The sequence below is a fragment of the Molothrus ater genome, chromosome 12, assembly GCF_012460135.2.
Source record: "Molothrus ater isolate BHLD 08-10-18 breed brown headed cowbird chromosome 12, BPBGC_Mater_1.1, whole genome shotgun sequence".
Classification (NCBI taxonomy): domain Eukaryota; kingdom Metazoa; phylum Chordata; class Aves; order Passeriformes; family Icteridae; genus Molothrus; species Molothrus ater.
The window spans coordinates 2,255,943-2,268,876 of record NC_050489.2 but is presented as its reverse complement, the minus strand read 5'-3'; the positions used below and the strand labels follow the sequence as shown (position 1 = coordinate 2,268,876).

Here is a 12,934-nt window from a genome sequence, read left to right as displayed (position 1 = left end):
TCTGCTTTGTACAATTAAGATCTAGAAGATTAAAATGTGTTAACCTTGAAAATTATTGCAATGGCAAACTGAAATTACCAATAGCACTCCTCCAGAATTAATAAATTTCTTTGGAATCAGTATCAATGCTTTGTTTTCTATGGATGATACTTGATCAAAAAATACCCCCAAAACATGTATATCCACATGGATATGGAAGAATTAAGTCTCACATTCACCCCAAGTATATGTAATTCCACTCAATGGATCTGGCAAAGTGAATGTAAGAATTGGGATGACATTTGAGTTTTCTGGGTAAAATAAATTACAACTGTGCATGACTAAGGGTTAGACATAAAATATGACTAAAACATCCATTTTTATTATGGGCAGAACATATTTGAAAATTAAAATCACCTGTGGGCCTAGATATTTCATGGGATTGGTAATGACATACAGAGTCTTTCACCACTGCATCCTTGCTTCAAGTTTTAATTAGCATGATCTAGAAAAATAAGCCCAAATTTAGGAGCTTATAAATTCCTAGCTGTATTTCAGCACTGGTTGAATAGCTGCAACAAATACTCTAGTTCATTATTTTATTATTTGGCTCAATTCCTCCATCCAATCCATAAGATGGAATCCACCTAATTATTATACTGGCAGTGTTATGGTAAAGGAGTGTGAATTTTTCATGCAGTAACAATGGTGTTACTTCCACTGGTGTGGAAGTCATTTTATTTATATAAAGGTCATTAAAGCATGCCAGTTTTATCTAAACTATTGTCTTAAGAAGCATTACAGGCCATTCACATGGATGTACTGAAGATACACTACACTTGGAGATTCACTCCTGTCAAGGAGGAAAATGCAGCACTGTGTGGAGGTCAGCCCAGTTCTGAGGTAAGAACCCTTAACAAGCCACACTCCACAAAATTATGCTACCAGGATTTTTATTGAGATGATGCCCTATTCCAGTATATTAGCTCCTTCTGCAGGCATCCCTGGGTCAGTATAAAATATCATTACACTGGTGTTTACAGGAAAAGGTTTCAACAATACATCACAATGATGCACCCTTGGCAGTGCTGCCAGCACACAGGCAGCCTGCTCCCTGGGCTGCAGGATGAGTGGTTTTATACTGGGATGTTTTCTAAATGCCTATTCTTGTTTGCTTTGTCTGTGTAAATAAAACCATATACTGGAGGGCTTCACCAAACCTGTAAGTTTGAATAAGCTCACCAGAAAGTAGGACCTTGCATAAATTGGCTTTTATAAAACCATCTGCCATAAGACAAACTGCCAGTTAAGTTGCATTGCAGTGGCTGATCAAGGGCTATCAAGAATAAACTCATATTTTGAACCTACTGTTTAAAAGACAGATGCCAGTATCATGCAGTGAAATTTTCAGTACACTGTTGACATTCACAACTTGGAGACTGAACAAGCAAAGAAATGAAATCTGCCTTCACTCTCAAACACATTAGTCAGAAGTGAAAGCTCATGCTGTAAGATGCATGGACATGTTATAAACTCAGGACATGAGTATCAGTGCTATCAAACAAACACACTTTATGGTGAGTAACTGTATCCCTTCCTAACTGCCTACAGGGTTATAGTGACAGCTTGGTCTTTGTGTCCATTCAACCTTCGGATTCCCCTAGGAGAGCAGAGCAAGTAAAACATCAAGTGCTGTTAAACATTTCTGATGCTTTTTTTCCCAAGGAGAATAGAAACAACGAAGCAATGAAGTCAAGTAGGCAGCAATAGCTTTTATGTGCATTTGAACTGGTTTGAGTCCTGATTCAGGACCTGAAGATGACAAGCTCTGTATTCCATTACAAACCCTCAATCTGTAAATGCCCACATCCAGTAAGATACTCTCACACATATTCAGGAAAAATAAAACCCAAGCCTAAGAGATTCAGTGGCAGAAAGGAACAAATGGGGTATTTATTAGGAAGCAAGGAGGCTTCAAGAATCCTCTTAGAAAGTGGGAACGATCAGCCAGACATGAACCCACCTGTGCACAGCCAGCTGAGGAAGGTGTGCACAAACCCATGCTGTGGCTCATCATGGCATGTCAGGCTGCAGCAGCAGTCTCTGACCTCACCAAAAATTAAACACACTGACAGGAGTCAAAGAAAACCAACCTGAGGCTTGACAAGTTTCTCTAGGGCTCCCACCTTGACCTCTGTAGCTGCAGAGATGGGAATAACCATGTTCTGCTTCAGGAGTATGAATTAGAAGTAGAATGATTAAAGTGAGGTATCCATGAGGCTTCAGGAAAATAAAGAATCTTTTTCTTGGCCCGTAGTTACAGTTTAAGACTGTGAGAGCCAAGTTCCTGACCTGGTTTAGAACTTTCAATGAAAAACTGCTAAGTGAGGAGCTAAACATAGGAGAGTTTAGTCCTAGGGTTGTTTTGAAACATTTCACTGTGTTGGTCCAAAACACCTTGAAACTGCATATGAAAACATGCACTTTTCAGCCAGCTTAAAGTAAAAATAAATGTCACCAATGTTGCCAATGTCAACACTGTACATTTTTCCATGCTAGTCGTTTGTAATTACAACAAAATTCATACAAAGGTAACAATCTCACTAAAACATTGAAACCCATACCTTGTGGTCTAATGGTCTGAGTTATTACCACTGGCATCCTAATCTGGGTAGTCTGGCAAGCAGGGGTTCGTTTCACAGTTTGAGCAGATGTTGACTGGATAATCTGCTATTATTAAAGAAAAGTATACTTGTATTATACTCCTTATACACAAACACACACAAGGTAAATACACTGATAGCTGTCAGCACCAAGATAAGCACGTGGACCTCTACAAGCACAAGCAGCTGGTGACAAAAGTCATATTCATGTAAAGCATGTGGTTGTGTGTGTGTGTATATACCTAGATTGCCATTATGCTTTAAATAAATTCAATAATATACGACACAGATGTCATACCTCACAACCTTCACTAAAAATATATTTCAAACTCGTAAGGTTAATATGAAAATTCAGACTTTTGTCTTTAGACATTTTACTAGAGGAAAAGCAGTTTTGTAGAAGAAAATGCTGCAATCATTGTAGTGGTATCCACCTACAAACATTAGGCCTTGCACTAAATATCTACACTTTCTAAAGAAAACATACTAAGAATAAATTCTAAAATATTATGGGTTCCAAAGTCAGATACACACAAGAAAGCAAACCAAGTTTTGTGGTGATCATATACTACAAATCTTTTAAATGCTAATTTGATATTCTCAAGGTTTCACTTACTACTAATTCAGGTTCTGAAGTTCTTCCTTAAAAACTCAGCCTGGGTTAGAAATGTAAAATTTGACCCATAAACAAATCAAATCAAAAAGAAAACACGTGCAAGGGTCATGTTTAATCAACAGCAAAACGTTCAACAAAAAAAAAAAGTTGAAAAAAAAAAAAAATCAACATTCATATGATCAGGGCACAGATGTAATGAACAGAAGATTCAGAAAGATGTGTGGATGCTGCAGAGCTGTAAAAATCCCCATAAATAAACTCTGAAAATAAACCACTGGCAAACAGCTATTTGAGGAAGATTCCAACCACAACTCTGGTGCTGCTCACAGCCACAACTGAGTTCCTCCCCCTCCCTGGGAGGCAGCACCACTCCCACAGGGAGTTCCTAAATCACTGCACTCAGCTGGACAGCAAATGGCCAAAGCTGTGACTGCACAGCAACCTCTGGAGAAAAGGAAAGCACAAACATCTGCAAATGGGACAGCAGGATGAGCAATGGGGAATTGCAACCAGGGCTCCAAAACTGCAAGGGAGACAGGTGAAAACTAAAACAAGACAAGAGTAATGAGGGATCTCTGATGAATTCTGGAGAAAAAACAAATTGGGCCATTCTGAAGTTACTAAATTGCATTTTGTACGTCCTAAAATACAGAGAAAAGTTATAATAAACCTGTGGATGTAGAAGTATTAGCAATAACCACCCTGCAGAAAGAGAAAAGGGAAAAAAGATTAAGGATTCAGCTTCAACTATGGACACTGAAGGAAAATGGAGCATTTGTACTAAGCACAGAAATGGAGCTAATAGATACAAATTTACTTGGTCAAGACAGAGAGTGAATAGTCACATTCAGAGGGGAAAGAATAAAGCAGCTACCATGCTTAAAAACAGGAAAGAAATAGAGTTGATCAGTGAAAATAACAGAAAAAAGTTGAATCAAACTGCACTAAATTAAATTTGATGCACAGGAAACATGAACAATGTGGGTTTGGTAAAAAGACAGAATAGTCCATGTTACGAAAACATACGTTGGTATGAAAAAGGAGAATGATGCCACTTTTTCAATAATTTATTGGATCAGTTTGCAGAGAACAGTGAAGAAAAGCTGCTGTACCTTAATGGACCAGAAGCCAGGGCATAAAGGAGATGTGTGGGACCCCTGGACAGAATTTACTATCTGGCATTACAGAAATCTTCTGCAATTGCATTTTTTTTCTCTCTCTGTGAGGCAACTTCTACAGTTCAGAACCAAGTTCTTTTTCCCTCAATTAATATTTTCATGTGAGTACCCTACAAAATGAGCCACTAACACCATTAAAGACAGGACAATATTTAACCATTTAAAATTACATAAATGGCAAAGTTTTCTTTACTACCCAATACATTCCAGAAACTGTTTTTTGGCAAGTACTGTACTAGGACTTCAATGTATGTAGAAACACTGAAAATCTAGACAAGTATTGAGAAACAAACTTTTCCAAGGGGCAGAGACCAAAAATCATCATCTTAAACTCCATAAAGAAACCAACCAGCAACAGGCACATACTCTCTCAAAAGAACAACTGCACCAGAGCTCAGAGCAGCATCTGACACTAAATTCCAGTTTCTGTACTGGAGTTTTAAGAAACATGCAATCTCCAGATCTGGAGGTCATTAAGGAATTAAAATTAGCAATTTGCTAATTGTAAAGCAGAGTGTGTAACTTCTTTGCTGGCAAACTAGGGACATAGTAAAAGTCAATGAATCAGAGGATCCTGCATTAAAAATTGTAACTATCTAAGCCACATTCACCAATTAAGATAATTCAAACTGTTCTAATCTTCTTGCCTGTTTTCCCAAGATCATAAACATTACTATTAAGTCCTTAGCTTGACCTCACAGTTGTAGACAATGAACAAGTGTACCAGCAAGCTGGTCTGGGAGATGATGAACTTAAATTATTTCATATTCCTCACAGATGAAAACCATGCACAACAAGTGTACCCCAGGCCAGGTTATCTCTCCACATTCTGAACCACAGCTGAATGCCACAGATCAGCTGACAAGCACTGACCCAGACTGAGAGAGCAGACACAGAGTTTGGGGACACTGAGGTTAGCAGGGACATTATTCCTGCCTTCAGGAAATATCTCAGTGCTGCTGGAACCACCTTTGGGAAGGTGAGGAGAGGACAGAGTCAGACTCCCCCAGATGTGCAGAGCAGAAGGATGTAGCACTAAAGACACAAGCTGGAATAGAGGAGATTCCAATATAATAGAAGAAAAGAACAATTACCATGAGGGTGGGCAAGCTGTGAACAGGCTGCCCCAAGAGGGCTGTGCAATTTCTTCTTGAGGACACTCAAAACACGACTGGCCACACGGGAGACATCCCAATGTGTCAGCAGGAGGCTGCACAAGACACCTCCAGGAGTCCTTTCACACCTTTCCCACTGTGCCCATAAACACACCATCACTGAATCTATTCAAGTGCTGAGTCACAAAGCTAAAGAGACAGAATGCAGAATGTCTTCAGAGCACACAGGAACTGTTCATCATTCCAGCTCCCCTAAAAAGGGAAGCATTTTCATTATGTACACCTCTGAAGACAGCAAGCACAACAACAGAAAGCAAAGGCACAGAAAATAGAAAAGAATGTGATTTAGTCATTGCCTAGATTTGACAGAATTAGGAAAATGGTAAAATTATGATCAAGACAGTGTTGAGACAGCAAGTACTGTCATATACTAGTTATTCCTCTTCAATTTATCTGTCAGAATTGAAGAATCATGTCCTAGGCTGCTGCACTTTGGAGCCCTTCAAGGAACACACTAAAGCAGCAAAGCCATGGCATTCTCTTCCAAGTCCAATGTGTCAACAGTTACCTACATTTTTCTTCTATAAAAGAACATTTTTTTGCAAAGTAAGGTGTACATTTCTCACAACAAAAAGTATTCTCCCTCTCTTTTGATTTCATCTTTGCTCTTCTCCCCTTGTCACCTCTCTCCACTCACCACACTCACTTTGATTCACCATTTGTCTGCTGTGCCAGACCAGTTCTTCCTCTCACCTCCCAAACACTGCAGACACCACTCTGCCCTTTGCTAAAGTTGACTGGATTTTCCCAGGTGAAAAAAGGGATGTTTGTACAAAGCTGCTTCCATAAGGTAGCAGGCTCAGAAAGACAAAAAAAGGAATTTACAACAATCCCATTACTGATAACCAGAATAGCAAAGAGGTGACAGCTGAAATAATGTTTTTTTTTCCCTAAGGGTTTTCTTTAAAAAGTGCAGATTTGGTAACTCTATGAGAATAAAGTAAGGGTTCTCTCTGCCCCTAATCTCAAGCCAAAAGGTGATGATCATTCCATGACATCTTCTACAGTGTAAGTTACTGCAGGACAGAGAACAAATGATAGCCATGAACACAGAGCAATAATCAACAGCAAAACCAACAAATACAGACTGAGAAAGAATCCAGCCAAAGCACATCAACTGTACAGAAAGAGAAAGAAAACAGAAGTTATCAGTCTTTCTCATGCCTGCACAAGAGAGACACAATTACATGAGAGCCACTACCTACAAAGCATTGAAAGGAAAATTCCTTTAGGACAGTAAGATCAGAATTCATTGCTGAAGTTTCTGAGGACAAGGATTCTGCAAATCTCCTGGACCAGTGCAGATGCACAAGGTTCCAACCTTTACTTGACAAGGGCTGCAAAACCAGCCTGGCTCAATTCACAGGAATCACCCTTAGCAGCAAAAGGATCTGAACCAAAAGCTTAAACCTATCAAGTACTGCAATAAAGACAAAAACACAGTAAACAAGAGCTTCTGCAAAGAATGAAAAACAAAAATGGATTTGAAAAATATATCCTTTACCAAGCTTTTTTTTCCTCTCAATTAAGTGAAAAAAATAATGTAGAAGGAAGAAACAAGACATGCATAAACACATAAAACTCAGAATGGCTGTGGTCTGATATGACATTTATCTTCACTCATGAGTAAACACTTGCTAACTCACTTGTGGCTATGCCACTTGTGATTTATCAGTCTACTCACTCCTGAAGATAAATGTCATATCAAACCTCAGCTATCATGTAATCTGGCAGCATTAACTTACAATGTTCATGCTCTTATGGGCCTAGAATTCATATTTACCATTGCTTATCATGCTGCAGTAGCAGCTACAGTTTCTGAATTGTGCCTCAAAATCTACATAAGCAATTATTTCTTCCTCCCAAACAAAAAAAAAAATTGACTATTTTAATGTTAATATGACAACAACACTATTCCATTGAGTATAGGCTCTCAACCAAGAAATGAAGAACAATGAAACAGAAGCCATGACATCACTTGTTCCCCCTGCTCCTCAATTTATTACACAATTCTTCCTACAATGGTCAAATGGTCACTTCTGAGTGTGCTCAATTATGGCTTTTTCATCACTGTCTTCAGGAGCCTGATCTACCATCTAATATCCTCTCTTACTTTAAGGATATTTTGCCTTGTATCCTACCTAAATCCTACTTCATTTAATTATGTCCTGTTATTCATATTTTTACCATCTTGGTCTGTTCCAAATAAGGAATTTTCCCTTTTATTCTCCCCTACAATCAGTGTCTGAACAAATTCTGTGTGGTCAATTCTCTTAAGCTTTTCTTTTAATCTTTGCTTTCAAGCCTGGCCTTTTGTTATTAGTTTCCAAACAACAATCAGTGTGAATATTCTCCTTATATTAATGTACAGCCCACAAAATTCTGAAAATAAAGTCCATGATAACAACTCAGAAAAGCACTAGGCTGTGTTTCAAATGGGCATACAATTTGTCAAGTACAGGCTTTGTTCCTGTTAATGGATCCCAGATATTTACTGCTCAACAGCCATTTTTATTTATATTTTACTGCACACCAAATTCCACATCAATGGCTAAACCTTTATTAGTCAATTAATGGAAAATATTCCTTTTATCCAAACAGCCATCTATTACTCTTCCATTTCTAAGCTGCCTTGCAGACAAGACAAAAAGAAAACAATATCCTAAAATTTCACTAAAATGTGTACAAATTACAGTCATTCATGAACAGAAAAATGATGCCAGAAAAGCTTCAGTGGAGAATTAAAAAGCCAAGTGGAACATCCCCATATAACATAATTCTTATTCTGCTGCTGTATCTTGTTTCCAAATTCCATTACTCTATCTCAACTCTGAGAGACCCCAACCACTGGGAGAGTGCAGGGAAAGTGTCAGGAAATGTCTGAGCAAATCCTGCTCTCCTGTAACTTAGAATATGGCAGAGCCTGCCAGGGACACTGTGCCCTACCAGTGCAGCAGAAATGGGGCAGATGTAGTTCCAAACATCCCTCCTAATCCTTGACCTGCATGAATCTTTATACAGCTTTATATATAATTAAATTTGTTTTAATTAAGATGGATCACTTCTTACTGGGTGTTTTTATCACTCAAGTTTAATATTTGGCTTTAACTTCCAGGAGTGCTTTCTCCTTATGATGAGGCAGTGCCAACATAATACATGAAGTGCTAATCCACCTCCACTACCCATCAATGCACTTGTAACCTCCACATGTGTAATAAAGAACATCTCTCTCACTCAATTTCAAAATTTACAGATTTTACTGCTGCAACACTCAAAACAAGACAGGCAATGTCTGCACACACCAGGCAACACAGAGCACATGGACTCCAAGAATGGCAATTTAGACAAACTTTGAACATTGCACTTAGAACAATTAAAAAAATTACTGCTGGCTTATCTCATAAGTGTCTCATCAATAAAATATTAGCTAAGATTATTCCCCTTTTCTTTACGTAGAAGTAGCACTATCTAGCTTTATAAAACATTGTTCTTCATAGTTGGGAGGACGATTCCAGTACTCTACAAAACAGATTAAACATCTCTGTTTCATCTCTGTTAGCACTGTACATTTCAAAGCCTTTGTGCAAGCCCTGCTGCATGCTGACAGTGCACACAGGATTTCCACACTGAAGGTACCTCAGTGCAACTGGAGAAAGCATTCCCACAGCTGGCACCTTTGAGAAACAGCAAAGACAAAGGAAGGAACAGCTAACAGCCCCTCATGTTTTAAGGAAAACTAAACTGGCTGGTATGAAAAGATCCATAGTCGAAACCAAGCTTGCCCTTCTGCAGCTGGACAGTTTGCAGAGCCAGCTGGAACCCTCTCCAATGAGCTTCAGGCCTGGAAAAGCTGGAGCTCAGCCAGTTCTTCCATCAGGGCTGGCTGCCCCCAGGCAAGGCAGCTGCAATCTTCCTCTGCTGGACAAGTCCAAGGCAAGATGGCCAGCAGGCCTGTGCTCTGATTCAGGGAGCTCTGAGAACTGGGACAGTGGCACTACAAAGCAAATCAATACTTATCAGCAATTACTGGCCTGATATGGAGCTGCTGCTGTGCTGCCTGCTTGGCATCTGAGCTGATGGGTGCTGTGCTAAGGTTTTCTGATGCAGTAACTCTTGATGTCTGATGCTGCTTTTGTCTGCATAGGGCTACTCTGAGGGTCATTAAGTGCCTGGTTAAGTACTGCTTGATTCTATTAACTAAAGACTGATAAATTTAAAGGAAATATGAAAAGACAGTTTCACACTAAAGCAAATAAATTATGATTCTTAATGTCTTCTCCCTATTATATATATTTTTATATATTATATCTTTTCCAGAAAAGAAATAGTTTTAACCACAGCTTTGCTTTGTGCAGTTGGTGACCTTTTGAAAATGTAGTGGTCATTTCAAGTATCCAGTAAATGAAAATTCAGCCCTACACCTGTGACCTCCTTACAGACAGAAAACCAACTTCTCTTGGCCATCACATCAATCTCCACAATGTTACTGGAGCAGCTTCCAGCTCCTCCTATTACCCAGGCATGTCAGAAAAGCTCTTCAGCTCTACTCACAACATCTCAACTGCTTGCTTAGAGTATCCATTGACATGAGACAGCCTCTCCCAGAAATCTGGCTTTATCCCAAGCAGAAAATACTCCAGCAGAACTATAATCATAGGAGTAAGAATTCCTGTGGTCTTACCCATTTTTGTCCTGCATCAATGTTTCTCAAAAGGTGGGGTGAAACCTGCCCAGTGGGCACAGGAGCACTTGAGGTGGGCTGCAGAGCACTGCAGAAGCCATGTTACATGGCAGCAGATTGTGGCACGAGACAATGCCAGACTTACTGGCCATGGACACTTCTACCTCTAAGCAATCTGTCATCTGCAGGCACAAATTTGCTTAACTTAGGAAAGGGAGGGATTTTTCCACGTGTAATTCTGACCAGGTGCTACTCTTCTGCCTAGAAGAGCCAAAGCTATTGTCCACTCAGTCATGAAACACAGACAAATCACAAAGATGTCACAAAAAGTGTGAGGAACACTTTTCTAATTAATACAACAATCCAGACAGGGTGGGGAGAAGCCATCTGAGAAAAAGAAAGAATGCAAGTGGCTGGAGCTGCATTGAAGCAGTCAAGCTAAGGTGAAAAACACCCAACTGCCTTGTGTGTATTACAAGTGCCAGAGTCACAAATCTTACCACTCAAGATGTTCTTCCACATTAAGACTATGCTCACTAAAGGATTATTAAATTATATTAATTTTATTTTAAAGTTAATAAATTAACCACTACAAAGTGTTTGCAAGGCTCAAGACACAGCACAGGTATTTTCAGACTGTGCACTGCTACTTTTAAATTAATGCAAAAGAGATATTCTCTCTCCACACACATCACTAATTATTTATATGCTTAACAGAGCCTATAAACTCAAGGATAGATCACTGTAAGGTTTTACATTATCACAGCTGCATTTCTCCACCTCGATAATATAAATTTTTACCAACTTGATCCATGTTCTGGAACCTCTCTCTATGATTTTGAGATCTAAGTGAAGTACTTTACTCACACATGCACAGTCACCACAGACAAGGAAACTCTCACAAAGAGTAATGCTGCCTGTATAAACTCAAGACCTTGTAAAAATCCTAAACACCTTCTAATTCCAAGTGCAAACACACACACAGAATCCTGTGTAACAGCAGGATAAAGTCACCACACTCTCAGTGACTGCCTGGCTGTGCAGCTGCCTTACTGATAGTGCCTTTAAATTAATGAATCTAAGCACTTCATACTCCACTGTGCACAACAAAGACAGAGCTCAGTGAGTAACAGAGAATGGCATTACTGCTAAACAGAACACCTGGAACAGCACAGCTCTTCTTCTACAAGATTTTGTAACTATGTGCAGAAGAGTTTAAAATGAGAGAGTTCATTTTCATGTTAAAGCAAAGCAGCATACCTAATGACATACTCAACATTATACTCTTGCCTGTAAATCTTGGAAAAGCTTTCTGTTCTACATGTGTAATTCCTCAAATTCCACTGTGCTCATACAACAACCACTCTATGCAGACAAAAATACCAAGAGTGCACTTCCTTCAATTTATGTTAATAATCTTAGCTGAAATAATGGTTGAGCATACGTGTGAAATGACAGAAAATGAGGTACTACCACAAATCACAGAATATGATACAAACAAAAAACAATTTTCCCAAACAAGCTGCAATGAAAGTGACACTGAAAACTGCTGTAAGTTCATTAAGAAATCCTCTTTTACACTACAGTACCTACCAGTTGAGAACTCTGATTTGACTGTACCACCTTAACCTGAGGAGGCTGCACTGTATTTGATACAGAGACTGTGCAAATGTTGTTTGGTTGCCTTATTCCTATTGTCTGTGTGGTGACAACAGAGGAGATTCCCGAGGCAGACTGAGGTATCACTGCAGAGAGCTTGCTCTGTTGGAGTGACTGCTGAGATGGCTGGCCTTGCAAAACCAAATGCTGACTGTTCAGTAAAGATTGTCTCAGTGCAGGTAGACTTTTCTAAAAACAGAAGAAAGTTTATGAAATATCAACTTAGCAGATTGACAAAAAGCATTTTGAAATTTGCTGGAAATATAATTAACTGCCTGTTCATCAAACAGAACTAAGATTGAACATTTATTGTAAGAGAAAGTTCAGTTTTTAATAAGCTTTCAGTTTGGATTTAGCAACCCTGCAGATTTTCACATGCCCTTAATTTTACTGTAGCAGAAAAATCACTCTTCTTCTCAAGACTATCTAGAACTTGGAGCTTAGGTCTTTGGAAGGGCAAGAAATGGATAGAACCATGGAACAACCCTATTCCCAGCAAGCTGCACCAATTTACTCCTCCTAACACACCTCCAGTACCTACAACCAAATGATTTCCCTCTCAGTGCCCTACAGCAGTAGCTGTTTAATAATGCAATCATTAGTTCTGAAGTCATGTATTGTGAGTGCATTAGAAAAGTGTACTATTGTAAGCCCCAGGTTCATACCATTTCAAGGAAAACAGACTTCTGAAATGCTGTACTGTACCTTCATGAACAAACTTTTTACTTCTTAAGTGGCAGAAGTTTTCTTTTGAAGTGCTCCCTCAGGCAGCTGTAGAATGCAACAGTGTTTAACCCAAGCTACAGCTCTTTCTAAAGTTCTAACATTGATTTAAAAACTTAATGCCTCTTGCCCAGAAAGGACTTCAAAGAAAGTCCTTTCTTTGAAAGTTCCTGCTTCTTAGCATGATGCTAGAAGTGACTGCAGTAAAAGCCACAAACAAGTGTTAATGGTAACTTGAAAACACAGGAGCAGAAGTTGTG

General features: G+C 39.1%; 1 protein-coding gene across 1 annotated transcript in view; it reads right to left on the bottom strand.

Annotated features, from left to right (window-relative positions):
• LOC118691407 (transcription initiation factor TFIID subunit 4-like) overlaps positions 1-12,934 on the bottom strand; it is a 107,083-nt gene that overhangs the window by 70,232 nt on the left and 23,917 nt on the right. The window contains exons 7-8 of the mRNA XM_054516181.1: positions 11,886-12,140; positions 2,604-2,709 (exon numbers count right to left, since the gene is read on the bottom strand). Coding sequence (XP_054372156.1) covers positions 2,604-2,709; positions 11,886-12,140 — 361 coding nt within the window. The remainder of the gene's footprint in view (positions 1-2,603; positions 2,710-11,885; positions 12,141-12,934) is intronic.